The sequence below is a fragment of the Melanerpes formicivorus genome, unplaced genomic scaffold (genome assembly GCF_026170545.1).
Source record: "Melanerpes formicivorus ecotype bairdi unplaced genomic scaffold, bMelFor1.0.p_v2 SCAF_45, whole genome shotgun sequence".
NCBI classification, from domain to species: Eukaryota; Metazoa; Chordata; class Aves; order Piciformes; family Picidae; genus Melanerpes; species Melanerpes formicivorus.
In genome coordinates this window covers 1,991,453-2,005,250 of record NW_027142397.1, presented here as the reverse complement: position 1 = coordinate 2,005,250, position 13,798 = coordinate 1,991,453, and the positions used below count along the sequence as shown (strand labels likewise).

General features: G+C 55.8%; 1 protein-coding gene across 1 annotated transcript; it reads right to left on the bottom strand.

The window, feature by feature from the left end:
* Positions 1-2,674: 2,674 nt before the first annotated feature.
* Positions 2,675-13,307, bottom strand: HEYL (hes related family bHLH transcription factor with YRPW motif like). The gene is made up of 5 exons (XM_068159184.1): positions 12,952-13,307; positions 8,816-8,882; positions 8,062-8,145; positions 7,564-7,645; positions 2,675-5,586 (listed from the first exon to the last, which is right to left on the bottom strand). Exons 1-5 carry the CDS (start codon positions 13,029-13,031, stop codon positions 4,919-4,921), a joined length of 981 nt encoding a protein of 326 aa, XP_068015285.1. The 5' UTR covers positions 13,032-13,307; the 3' UTR covers positions 2,675-4,918.
* Between the last annotated feature and the right edge of the window lie 491 nt (positions 13,308-13,798).

The following is a 13,798-nucleotide window of genomic DNA, read 5'->3' as shown; positions in this document are numbered from 1 at the left end:
TCTCCAGACTAAACAACCTCAGGTCCCTCAGCTGCTCCTCACCAGTCCTGTTCTCCAGACCCTTCATTGCCCTCCCCTGGACCCACTCCAGCACCTCAGTGTCCTTCTCGGAGTGAGTGGCCCAAAACTGCACCCAGGATTCGAGGTGCAGCCTCACCAACACCCACCTTCACTTCCTTACTCCTGCTGGCCACACTGTTGCTGATCCATCCTCCTCCTGAGCTCATCACCTTCCTCCCAAGAGCCAGTGGTGCTGGTTGGTGGGATTTTGGTGTCATGGCTCAGTCCTTGGCAGCCCAGCATCTCCTCAACTGGGAAACCAGGGGCTGAGGCAAGTGTCTTGCAGTGGAAGGAGTTTGGAGTGGCTCCTGCTCTGACAGCTGAGGCCAAAACACAGCAGAGCTTGAAGAACGTCTGCACATAAACTGCCCTTTGGCTGCAAGCAGCTGCTGTGGCTCCACTGAGGGCGGCCTGGATTTGAACCATTTATTGACATTTGTGTCCCCTCCCAGGGGACACCATGCAGGCAGCTACAGACCTGTGTCCTCCTCTGTTCTTTTCACTCCCAACATGAACTGATGGGCAGGGGGTACCCTCTGCACACCAGGCCCCCCAACTGCCCCAGGGATCTCCCTGGTGTCCTCACTAGATAAGTGCAGCTGCTCCTGGCGACCAGTGATGCCCAAGATACTCCCAGGTTGCCCTCTCAAGACCTTCAGCAATGCTTGGAGTAAAAGTTACATCTTTTAAAGTCATCTGTGGCCCTGGGACAGTGCTGCCCAAGGAGGTGGTGGCATCACCATCCCTGGAGGTGCTTGAGAAATGTGTGGCCGTGGCACTTTGGGACACGGTTTAGTGGCCATGCTGGTGTTGGGTGGATGGTTGGACTGGATGACCTCAGAGGTCTTTTCCAACCCAAACAAATGCATGATTCTATGATCTTGCTACTCCATCCCCACCGATGATGGAGGCGTGAGAGCCATCCCCCAGAGGCCTCCCAGGCTGCTCTGCTGCCGTGTTTCTGAGCGGCACCTCAGGCACTGGTGGCCACCACCAAAGGTCATCCATTTTTGCACAGGGAGGACAAGTTTCCAGCCCAACGCTGCCCTTGGTTTTGGGTCTCTCCTCCTCAGCGCTGGGATTTTACCAGCAGAGGGCAGGCCGCGATTGCAGCAAACCGAGCAGGAGCTGCAGCTCTCAGCCAGGGCAAGCCGCAGCGGCGGAGCCAGGCAACACCTCTCATGCAGAGGAATTCGGGAGAACAGGACTCACTCGCTGCTACAGCACCTGCTGCTTAGCAAATCTCCCTCTGCCTGGAGAGGAAACTTTCTTCCCTCCAAGGAGCAGGTGAAGGCTTGTTCAGCAGGACCCTGTTTCATCTGCCAGACCTTTAACACCGCTGCATGGGTACCCAGCAGCCCCAGCCAGCCTGGGCTGAAGGCAGCCCACACCTTCCCACAGGTCTCCTCATTGTGGTTTTGTTTGGGTTGGGTTTTGTTGGGTTTTTTTTTGCCTGAAGAGCAAGGATGAAGAAAGCGTGTGGAGAGCTTGGGGATTTCCCCTACAGGGTAGATCAAAAGTTGCCAGGAGTTCAGGATGAAGAAAACCCTGGGAAAAAAAGAAAACCAAGACAAAACGAAGCTGCAATCCTGGGCTGCTGCTCTGCTCCCCACATTGCTGTGGGGACAAACCCCCACGGGGCCTGAACCCGGTGCTGTCCCACCCAGCCCAGCTCCCGTTTGATCAGCAGGGATCAGGAAGTGGGGCTTCCCCCCTCCCCGTCCCCACTGTCTGTGTTTTGTTTCAGCAGTGCAGCCCGAAGGGATTGGTTTGTATGCCTGCCTCCCACAGAGGGTAATTTGGTTCCTCTCTCCCTTTGGCCAAAGCCACACCAGAGCACTGAGCTCCCGTGGCTGCCTCCAGCCGGGTCGGGGCAGCCCAGGCACCAGTGGGATGACCCAGCATCAATAGCCCCATTATTGCTCTTGAAGCTTCTCTCTCCACTTCCAGATGGATGCTGCCTTACCCCCATCGCAGCTGCAGCTGCTGCCTTCCAGCGATTCCCAACCCAGCACTTAAGGCAAGGGATTTATGGGCGGTTTTGAAAGGCATTTTGGAGCGAGAAGGAGTTTATGGGAAAGGAAGTTGAATTCCCACCATTCCCCAGAAAATTCTCCCAGCATCATTCACGAGGAGGACCATTTACTGGCCCTATCCTCAAAACAGAGACAAGCCCTCAGCTGTGGCTCTTTGTTTAGTCCAAAGCATTTCCCGACAGCGAGATGCAGTGGGGGTTGTTCTGGTCAGGAGACTCCAGGCGAGCCCTCGGCATCTGGCTGCTGGACCTGATTTGTTCCCTGACATTTTTGAGGACACTGGGTAGCTACAAGAAATTATTTGTTCTCCAGCCATGGAGCAGTGCCAGTCAGGGCAGGCATTGCTGGGCATCCAGCTGATTTTGACTTACCAGGAGGCTTGCAAAGTAGCAAGTCATGGGACCAAAGTTAGCACCAAGAGCAGTGGCAATTAAACCACCTGCAGGGATCTTACCCTTCACAAGCTGCATCTTACCTTCTCTTCAAGCTTTTCAGGAACAAAAGCTCACAGTGGTGGTCACCAGAGCAGGCTGGATCAGCCAGCTAGATTCCCATCAGCACCACATTTCACAAGCAGGACAGGGGTTTGAAAGGCTTTATTTGACACCTTTGCTGGGTGTCACAGCTGGTGAGTCTAACAGTGAGGCTGGGCTCCTAGCTGTGAGCTCTAGCGTGCCAACAAGGCAGGAACAGTGGGAGGGGGAGGGGGGTGGGCAGGAAGACCTCCTCTCTGACTGTATGGAAAGGGAGAGTTTTGTTCCTGGCTGATTCTGGCACTTCAGGACGAGGGTGAGGAGAAACAGTGGAGGCATTTCTGTGTGTTAAGTGTGATGAGTTTCATCAAAGCATCTGGGAGGGACTCACTCAAAAACAACAGCAGGTCCAGGGACATGCACATGGCAGATGGGAGGCAAAGAATCATAGAATGGTTTGGGTTGGAAGGGACCTTAAAGAGCATCCAATTCCACACACACCCTGCCACAGGCAGGGACACCTTCCACTAGACCAGGTTGCTTGAGGCCTCATCTAGCCTGGCCTTGAACACCTCCAGGGAGGAGGCAGCCACAGCCTCCCAGGGCAACCTGTCCCAGTGTCTCCCCATCCTCACTGTAAAGAATTTCTTTCTAATCTCCAGTCTCAATCTGCCCTCCTCAGGCTTCAATCCATTCCCTCCTGTCTTATCACAGCAAGGATCTGCAGGAAGGCAAGAGCCCCAGCTCATCCACACAGGATGCCCAGCTGCATGCTTGACCTGAGGCATGGAGAGAATCCCTTCCCTTCCAGAGTGATCTTCTTCCTCTTTCTCACCTTTCTTTGCACTGACCTTTCCACACTCCTCTCTCTTTTCATGTCACAGTGCTGGAGAGGTGGGTGAGATTCCTTGGGGTGGGCATGCAGCTGGGTCCAGGCTATTCTGCTTATCTATCCCAACAAGTCAAGGCACAGATGCAGGGAATGGGAGGTGTTCAAATGAAGGAGAGCCTTGGGACACCCTGTCCTGGACACCATGGGATTTAGGGACATGGCACAGAACCAGAGTGGCTTGAGAGCTTCAAGTTTCTGTTCCTTTCTGCCCAAAGAAGAGGGAAGGGGAAGACAGCTGGAGGAGCAGAGGTGTATCTGCTGCATTGTCTAGGGGCACACAGGCCAAGGCAGAAATAGCTCTTTTTAATCAGGAAAAGTGGAGACCCAGAGCTTGCCAAGGTCTGCAGCCTCAGTGGCTTTTGGTCCTGGCCCAGGGAGAAGGATGAGCAATGTGAGACCAAAACATGGTGCTGAAGAAAGAAAACAGAGACATTGTGGGAGGAGAGGGTGAGGGTTGTGGTGCTAAAAGAATGAGGGAGGCACTTCAAATGCAGGCTGCTTTGAGCCATTCTCCCCCTTTGCAGTCACAGATGTTCAGCAGGGGATGGAGGAGAGACAGCTCCAGCAGGGAGACTGGCAGAGGGAAAGGCCTTTTCCTCTTACTTTGGCCATCAGAGCCTTCCCCTCCGTGACAGGCATCCCTTTGAAATCCTCTGTCTCACCTCAGCTTGCCTCTTCACACCTCAGTGCAGAGCCAGAGCTGCAGAAGCCTCCTTGTGCCCGGGCAGCTGCTCCAGCCCAGTCTGTGCAGGGACCTAGCAGAGGCCCTGTGGGCACAGCGGGGCGCGGGCACGGCGGGGTGTGGGCACCGCAGGGCTCTGCTAAGCTGCTGCCTCGCTCCACCTTAAGAGCACATAAGTGGGAAAAGCTGGCAATGCAGCAAGGAAAGCAGAGGGATTAGCAGGCAAGCAGGTCACTAAAGGGGTTGGGGGAGGGCTTTAGCCTGCAGTGTAGGGGGTGCCAACAGTGCTGGGGAGGGGATTGAGCCACGTCTGTGCCACCACACCAAAACTGGGTGCTGCAGCCGGGGGCAAGCAGCGTGAGCAAGTCTGGCTGGCAGCTCTGAGTCCCCAGGGAAATAAAACAGCATTTGAAGGCTGGCTGTTTTCCAAAGGAGAGCAGCACTGGGCTCTGCAGAGGGGCTGTGCTGGGGGAGGCAGAGGGCTGGGAGCTGCCTGTGCCCCCTCCCTCGTAGCCGGAAGGCTCTGGGGCACAGCGGCGTGCAGACAACTGCATCGAATCGGATGTGATTTACGTTTGCAGGCACCACGAGGCGCAGGCCCTGGGGTGGCCAGGAGGGGCAAGAAGGGAGGGAAGAGGACAAGAGAATGTTCTTTGTGGATCCTTGGCTTCTGCAAAGCAGGAAAGATGCCTTTTCAGCTGAGTTTGTTCCTAGGCCTGCGGGCAACGAGTGCTGAAGGATTCCCATCTCCGAAGCTGGGGAGGGAAGGGGGGGGTCAGAAAGCCCCAATTTCAGTCGCCCAGGAGCGGCAGAGCCTGGATGTGCCGACCCTGATGCCGGGTCCCTGCGTGGCGGTGCCCAAGGCAGGAGGTGCTGTGTAAGCTGGTGGAACGGGGATGCTGGTGGGGGCTGGTGAGAAGAGGAAGGTGGCGATCTGGCTGCTCTTGGCCGAGCCCTCTCTCAGCACTCCTGCTGGCGACGGCATCCTGGGCACGGCTGCTGCGGCCGCGGAGGAGCTCACACCCCGAGCCCTCCGGCTGGAAGAGGCCATCCTGCTGGCCAGGAAGCTCCGTCGGGACGGCAGCATGTCGCCGGGGACACGGCGGAGTGGGGCTGGCCTCACCGCAGGGCTGGGGTAAGGCAGGGAAGATGCAGTCAAAACAACCGGAGCGGGAGCAGCCTCCCTCCTGGGGATCTGCACCGGGCAAGCAGCGCTGTGGAGGAAGGACCACGGCCACGTCTGGATGGGCAGGAGGGAAGTGGCCACGGGCGAAGGCTCCATTTCTGCCACGTAGTTGTTAAGGTGGGAGAGGAGGCGCAGCCGGATGGGGTCAGCGGCGTTCTGGCCCTCCAGGACCCCCAGGTACCTGACGACCTCCGTGAGGCATTCGCGGAAACCGATGCTCCTGTAGTCCACCGCCAGGGCTCGGGCGTCTAAGAAGCCTGTAAGGAGAGGCCAAGGGGTGAGAGTAAGGCCCTGCAGAGCTGAGGAATGTGCTTGGGTTTCACTACCCTCTCTACTGCACTGTGTATGTCACTTGAGGCACTTTGCTGCCGTGTGATATTCCTGCAGCACACAGCCAAGTGGGTGTCCGAAAGGACTGGATGGACGTTTGTGTGCCTGAGAGCAGCATCTGTGGTTATCTCAGCAGGATAAAGCTGCCAGGGTCATGAAGCCTCTCACTCCAGCATGTGAGATGAGTAAGAGGCTTCCTGAACTGTGCTCAAGAAGAAAGACTTCCCCCCAGCCCCCCTTGCTTTGGATTCTATCAGTTCTTGCTGCTGGAGACATGACTGTGGGCTATGGGGGCTGGGTCTCTGTGTGCAAACAGGGACTTGCCCAGCACCCATCCTGCAGAAGGGCAGGACACTGTGTCTCCCCTACACAGCTTAGCACAGGAGGTTCCACCTCAACATGAGGAGAGGAATCTCTTCATTGTGAGGGTCACAGAGCACTGGAACAGGCTGGAGTCTCCTTCTCTGGAGACCTTCCAGACCCATCTGGATGTATTCCTGTGCAACCTGTGCTAGATTCTATGGTCCTGCTCTGGCAGGGGGGTTGGACTTGATCTCCAGAGATCTCTTCCAACCCCTAACATCCTGTGATCTCCCTCTGCCTGGCTCCCAATCTTTATACCTCATTTAAACATGAGAAGGACACAAGGCAGCGTCAGAACCACAACCACTCAGCCAAGAAAGCTCTGTTAGCACCATCTCCCTCTGCCTGGCTCCCAATCTTTATACCTCATTTAAACAGGAGAAGGACACAGGGCAGCATCAGAACCACAACCACTCAGCCAAGAAAGCTCTGTTAGCACCATCTTCCTCTGCCTGGCTCCCAATCTTTATACCTCATTTAAACAGGAGAAGGACACAGGGCAGCATCAGAACCACAACCACTCAGCCAAGAAAGCTCTGTTAGCACCATCTTCCTCTGCCTGGCTCCCAATCTTTATACCTCATTTAAACAGGAGAAGGACACAGGGCAGCGTCAGAACCACAACCACTCAGCCAAGAAAGCTGGGAGCCACAGAAATCAACAAGATAAAATGCATCCAAGGGCTGGTTTTTAGGCTTCTGCTCCCTGCTTGCAGCTTCATGAGACGATAAGCAATAAAGCAGGGAATGTCACAGCACAGTGAAGAGCTGGACCACTTTGCCTGACAGGGTCTCTCACGACAATGCAGCCCTTTGTTGCAGTGCAGTCAAACTGAATATCTAAACAAATGTTCCAGACCAAGTTACAGCTCTGAACCGAAGCCTGGGTGCCAGCAATGTCCCCAGTAAGCCAAAAAATGTGTGGTGAGCAAGCCAGAGGCTTCTTTACTGGAGCTGTGATCTCCATCCTGTTAACTGGAACAGGACAGAGGGTCTGTGCTGAGGTCTCAGTACAAATAAGACCTTTGTTGAATTTTGCACAGGGCTCCCTCTCTCTTCTTATAACAACCAAGAGACACACAGACAGGGAACAGAAAGGGAAAAAAGCCTTGTTGTTTATTTGCAGAGTCCCCATGCAGAACTCAGCCTCTGCAGGAAATGTATCCCAGGGAGGAGGTAAAGAGTTTAATATCCTTGCTCTGGAAGCAGGCTCCACTTCTGAGCAGCACTAAGCATGGCTCTGGCTGAGCAGCCTCTAGCAGGGTGTGTGACAATGGCAGTGGTGCCATCCCCGTGGGTCTGGGGAACTGGCTGCCCCACATCTCCCCCCTCCTCCTCCATCTGCCAAATGGACCCACAGGAGAAACAGCAGGCAGGAAACATCCATCTGCCCTCTGTCAAGAAAATCCTCCCAGGCAGCATTTGTTCTGGTGGGGCTGGTGTCAGCATCAGGATGCTGCATGCTGCTGAGGCTGATGGGGGATTCTCTCCCCAGGTTTTCACCCCCACCTCATCCATACTCTTACAAGAGCTGGTTCTTACCTGTCCCTCCAGTGGCATGCAGCATTTTTAGGTGATCTACTGTCATCTGTAGGATTTCTGCCTTCTCCAGCTTGGAAGATCCCTGTGTGTTTGGAGCAGGGAAAAAACCCAAACATTTTATGGTCTAGGTGTTTATGACTCTCAGAAGCTGGGTTTTGCCCCGTGACCTCCTCCCCAAGACATCCTGAAGCCCAGGAGCACTCAGATTGGAGCAGGGCATCCATCCAAGCTCTTTTTTCACATTGAGACTCCTAAAAGGAGATGCATCCCAGATGCAAAACCCATTCCTCTGCATCTCCCTAGCTGCAAAACACTTTCTGGATTGAATTCCCCCTCCCCAGGGGCTCCTGGATATTTGTTACTCTCAATTTCCCACCCTGTTTCACCACCTACTTACTCCCTGAAGTGATGATGATAAGACAGACACCACATGGCTCCAGAGCTGCTCATTCTGAGGGCTGCAGCCCTCAGGGTGGGTGGCAGCTGGGTCACACTCACCTGCTTCTCGAAGGCAGTGGGCACCAGGCGCCGCAGCTCCGAGAGGCTGCTGTTGATGCGGTCCCGGCGCCGCTTCTCGATGATCTGCAGGAGATTCCCAAGTGGAGAGAAGACACCAGGACAAGGGGGTAAGAGGTACAAACCAGAACATCAGAAGCTCCATCTAAACACCAGGAGGCACTTCTTTAAGGGTGATGGAGCACTGGAGCAGGCTGCCCAGAGAGGTGGTGGAGTTTCCATCTCTGGAGACACTCAAAACCTGCCTGGATGTGTTCCTGTGTGACCTCCTCTAAGTGACCCTGCCTCGGCAAGGGGCTTGGACTGGATGATCTCCAGAGGTCCTTTCCAACCTCTACTATTCTGTGATCCTTTGATACAGGCACAGCTCATGGCTCTAAAGCCCTCAGTAACAGCCATGGCAGGCTGAGAGAGGTGCTTTGAACAGGGACATGAAAGTAAATGTTGTGGGGTCAAAGGCTGGGCACAGAACAGGATCCAGCTCTGGCATTCTCAGCACAGGGAAAACACAGACCTGTTGAAACAGAGGGACCTGCAAAAATGATCCAGGGGCTGGAAGCCCTCTGCTGTGAGGCCAGGCTGAGAGAGTTGGGCTTGTTCAGCCTGCAGAAGAGAAGGCTCCAGGGAAGCCGCCTGGTGGCCTTTCAGTGCTTCCAGGGCCGATCAGAAAGCTGGGGACAGACTTTCGACAGGGCCCGTTGTGCCAGGACAAGAGGCCCTTGCAAATCACACTCACCCCTCTCCTCTTCTTCCTGGCTTGTATCTGAGATGTCGTAGTGGGAGACACAGACCTGGAAACGTGGCTGGAAAGGAAGAAGGAGGAATCATTCCTTGCCCTAACTGCAGGGAAACCTCTGTTGCACATCTGCTTTACACACGTTTGCCATCTGCAGTCCCCCCCCTACACTGAGTAATGTCTTCTGTGGTTCCCATCTCGTTTTTACCCACAACACAGAGCTCAGGAATTGGGGATGGGGAGCCAAGCAGAGACTGGAATCCCACTCTCTCCTCTCTGAGAGCCTCCCACCAGCCCAGGACAGATTTTTGCACCACACTGCCCATCTGCCACCAAGCACATGACTCCTTCAGCCTCCCTACAGGGCTGGAAAAGCAGCCCTCCAAGCTCTGGAGCTGTGGCCTCTTTTTTTCTCCATGGGTGAACCTCCTGGCTCTCGTGTCTGAGCCTGCCCTGTCTGCAGGGCTTTGCATCTGGGAGCTGTGATAGCAGCAGCACGAATCTGAGCTCCCACCCAGGGCGGCAGCAAAGGGCTGGTGGCTGCTCAGGGTGAGGCTAACGGCAGCACTGATGTGGTTTCTGAGGGCTTCCTGCAGAGTCACTTCACAAACCACAGTTTGTGGGGTGATCCCTGATATTCCAAACATATGGACACCCCTGAAGCTGACAGAGAAGGGCCAGGAACGGGACAGAGGGAGCATGCAACAGGAGGTGAGGGAGCAGGGACCCTGCCTGCTGGCCCACGACCCTGGGGGCCAGTTCTGCTCAAAAAGAGGAGGGACACAAGCTAAGGAGAAGGGCCTCACAAATCAGCCTGTGTCTGGTGGGCATGGGTGAGGCTAAAGACACCAAAGGTCAACACCAGACGTGCACAAAGAGGCAAAGTTCAATCCTTAGGTCCCCCTGGAGGTGAAGTCTCCATAACGATGGATAACCAGGCGTGGGAAACTCCTCGGAGCAAACCCCTCTGCTTGAGGGGGAGGCCAGCTGGGCCACCTTCCACCTCCCCCAAGCAGGCTCTCACTCTCTGGAAGCAGGACTGGCTCAGGGCTGTTTCTGTGCCTTACAAAACATGGGGCAGGGTGAACACCCAGGGGCAGGCTGAACACCCAGGCAAGCCAGCAGCCAGCACCGAGCTCCAGAGAGACCCTGAGACTGCCCAGGACACACAAGTCTGGAAAGGGCTGTTTGAGGTCAACCCTTCACATCAAAATGGTTTTCAGTTTGACCCAACATTTCAGTAGCATTAAAGCTGCCTGTGCAGAGACAGTGCTGTCTGCACAGCCTGCCAAAGCCTAGCCCAAGCTCAGGCCCATTGCAAATACATTTTGGTAGGTCCAGGTGAGGTGCTTTCAGAAGTGGTTTCACACCATCAGACTCAATAACACCTTCCCCTCCTGACTGCTCTGCTCCTCTCCATGCAGGTACCCAAGGTGAATGCCTGCTGGGAGGGCTCTGGGCAGAGGTGGCCTCGCAAGCAGGACCGTGCCACGCTGGCACACCGTGAGGGCAGGTGGGATGGGCACAGGTGATGGGCAAACAGGGTCAGAAGAGCAGGGGGGAGGCACGGGGCTCGCCTGGCAGGGCAGGAATGTGCAGCATGCACTGAAGGAGCGGAGAAGAGTGGATTCTGAAAGCCTCTCTGCAGAGCTGTCTGAACGTGTTGCTCTTTGTAGATCCAGATGTGGATCTAACGACCTCGCTCGCTGCGAGCCGTGCTTGAAAGAGACGTTGGACAGATTCAAACCACATAAAAGCCCCTGCAACTATGTTCTCTGGTGGTTAAAATCTCTGCACTGCTCTCTGCTCCAGTTTCTAATTGACAGCCAGAACTTTGGCTGTTGATTCAAAACAAAAAGCAAACAAAGAGGAAAAAAAAGAAAGAAGGCAAACAAACAAACAAACAAAAAGAAGACCCAAACCAACCCCCAGATCCAGAACCCAGGCAGTGCCTTGGGCTGCTGCACTGACCCCAGGCTCCAAGCTCACACTGCAGGCTCTGAACCAAGCCTCACACCCGCAGTGACTCAGCCCTGCTCCACAAGGGAACTGGTTTGCCCAAACCACTCAGCTGGGTACTGGGCTGGGAGCCCTGGCCAGACAGCCTGGCTGCCACCCCTGCCCTAAGGACTCCACCTTGCTCCCCACCTGGAAGTGCTTTGTTTTGCCCCAGCCACCAGCATCCCATGCAGGACCACGTTAGACTTGTCAGGGTGGAAACTGCTCTCTTGCCTGTGAGTTTGCCTGACATGAGCAACAGTATTCATGTGTATAAACACAGCAGGTATCAGCTGGTTCTATCACTGGCTTGAGAAGACAAACTCATTAGTGGTGAGGAACTTGTTAGGGAGACCAAAAATGCATCCTTACTCTGCAGCGAGATAAAACATTATGACCATTGCTCTCCACAACTACCTGAAAGGAGGAGGGAGTAATGTGGGAGTCAATCTCTTCTCCCTAGTAACAAGTGGTAGGAGTGGAATCAGCCTCCAGTTGCAGCAAGGGAGGTTTAGGTGGGAGATTAGAAGAAACTTCTTCACTGAAAGGGTTTTCAAACCCTGGAACAAACTGCCCAGGGAGGTGGCTGAATCCCATCCCATGAGGTGTTTAAAAGAGGCATGGATGTGGTGCTGAGGGAAATGGTTCAGCACCAGGCTTGGTGGAGATAGAGAATGGTTGGACTTGATGATCTTAGAGGTCTTTTCCAAGCCAAACGATTCTATGAGCCTCTGAGTCACCCATCAGGATACTCTAGACTCAGTGTGCTGCACTGATGCAGAGAGGTAGGCTACACTTGGGGTACAGCAGGAAGGGGAGTTAGATACTGATGCACTTGGAAACTGCAAAAGGAGCGAGTGAATTGTGCAGGACATTGTGCCAGACCTGCCTGGCTCTGCTGGGACCATAGCAGTGAGCAGCAGACTCATGAATTTAGCCCCGTGAGAAGCTGAGCTTGGCACTGGGCAGGGCGGCTTCCCCGCTCAGGACACCGAGCAGCGGAGAGGGAACTAATTCATCTGATGCCTTGCTGGACATGGAGGGAGGAGGGCAGTTGGCTACTGAAACAACAGTTCAAAAGCAGCTGATTTTGGGGTGAGAACGACTGACAGAGCCCTTCCTTCATCCCCAGTGCCCTCTGCATGCTCGGAGCCTGGGCATGCCCAGGAATGGCTGACACAGCACGGGAGCTGGGCATGGGAACTGGAGATGCTCTTTGCCAGCACAACTACAGCTCAGGACAGCACAACAAAGCCCGAGGAACCACGCAGAGGTCCCATCCTCACTATTCCCTCACTCTTCCACCCAGCAGCAAAGCCCCAGGGCTGAAACTGCAGCTCAGCAGTGAGGGAATGGAGCCTGAGGTCTGTGATCTCCCAGTGCACACTCAGAGCTGGACGCCCTTGGCTTGGCCAGGCTGCACCAGCTCCCTCCTTAATAAAGATCCAAGCCCCAGCTGGGACATTACAGATTCCTCAGCACAGCAGAAGCGTTTCTCATGCAAAACCTCCTCAAAACATTCCCTGGGAGCCCTTGGATCACCGGGGCTGCAGCAGCACCCAGGTGCCTCTGCTCACACGGGCAGGGTGATGCTGGGTTGATGGTTGGACTCGATCTTAGAGGTCTTTCCCAACCTGAGTGGTTCTGTGATTCTCTGACTGCCCCATCCCAGGGTGCAGAGACCTTCAAGCAGCACGGCTGCAGCTGAGGAAGATGAGGGCAGTCTTTCTCCCTACCCCGAGCAGCAGAAGCTCAATTACTGTGGCTTTAACGAGGCAGTTTCTCGGATGCAATCAACTCGAAGCAGCTGTGCCAGTGGTGTCACGGCTCTGGGTTCCTCGCTGGGTCAGCCCCGACACCAGCATCAGCTCACAGCTTGCCCACTGCAGTGACACACTTGTGCCCGTCCTTGTCCAGGGCAGGACCAGCCCAGCCCAAAGGGGTTAAGCGAGGTGCCAGGCGGTTGCCGGTGCCTCCCCGGCGGAGCCCGGTGCTTCCCCGTGCCCTGCCGCGGGAAACACCAAACTCAACTGCCCCGAGAAGCCCGCGGGGAGCTGCTGGTGCTCCGTACCCGGTGCTGGGGACCCCGCTCCAGCCTGGAGACCCCAAAGCGAACCTCGCACCCGGGACAGCCTCACCTGTACTCCTCCTCCCGCCCCACATCGATGGTGCCGTCCGACTCCGTGTCCGACGAGCTCTCCTCGCACAACCGCTTCATCCTCGCAGGCGGCACCGGACGGGGAGCTTCGGGATGGGGGGAATGGGTGGGAAGAAGCCGGTGGGCTCGATAAGGCTGCCCCACGCGTGGCCACCACCGTCCAGTCCCCGCTGTCGTCCTGTCCCGTTCCCAGGCGGGCTGCTCGGAGGAGCTGCTCCCGGTGCCTGCCTCTCCCGGCTCCTCCCCTGCCCGCACTCTGCCTTTCACACCCCCGGCTTCTCCCTCGCTCCCCTCCCAGCACGTCCCCAGCCCTCCCGGTTAATGGGTTAATGAGACATCTCCCGGGAGTGACGGATTACGCGGCCGCGCCGGCGCTCCCAGGTTCCCAGGGCCCCCCCCCTCCCCTCTCTTCAACCCTCCCCAAACCTCCTCCTCCTCCTCCCGCTCGCTGGTCGAAATCCCAAGTCTTCCTGTAAAAGGAACAGTCTGTGTGAACAGTCTCATGTCCCCCCCACCTCCCCTCCCCTTTCTGCCCACGGCCCCCCTTCCACCCGCTGCACATTGGCCTCAGCCCCAGTTTAAAGGGACCAGTGACCTCACTGGCAACAGAAAACCGTGGGAAAGAGATGGGACTGATAAAGCCTTGAGTTGTTTCAGGGAAAAATCAACATCCAGCCCCACACGCACACACATGTCTGCCCGGCTCTGCGCCGCGCAGCCACTTTGGGCGACCTCCTGGGTCAGCTGGAAACCAGCTTCTTGCTCTTGGGGAAGATGCCCTCGCCTGAGATCGATCAGTGACCACGGCTGGTGGCCAGGGTGGCAGC

Excerpts from the sequence above, each read along its gene's own strand:
- HEYL (XM_068159184.1), bottom strand. The coding sequence starts at position 13,031 with ATGAAGCGGTTGTGCGAGGAGAGCTCGTCGGACACGGAGTCGGACGGC. Across the intron at positions 8,146-8,815 it reads CCAGGAAGAAGAGGAGAGGG|ATCATCGAGAAGCGGCGCCG; the intron begins GTGAGTGTGATT and ends AATCTCCTGCAG. Across the intron at positions 7,646-8,061 it reads CCACTGCCTTCGAGAAGCAG|GGATCTTCCAAGCTGGAGAA; the intron begins GTGAGTGTGACC and ends CCAAACACACAG.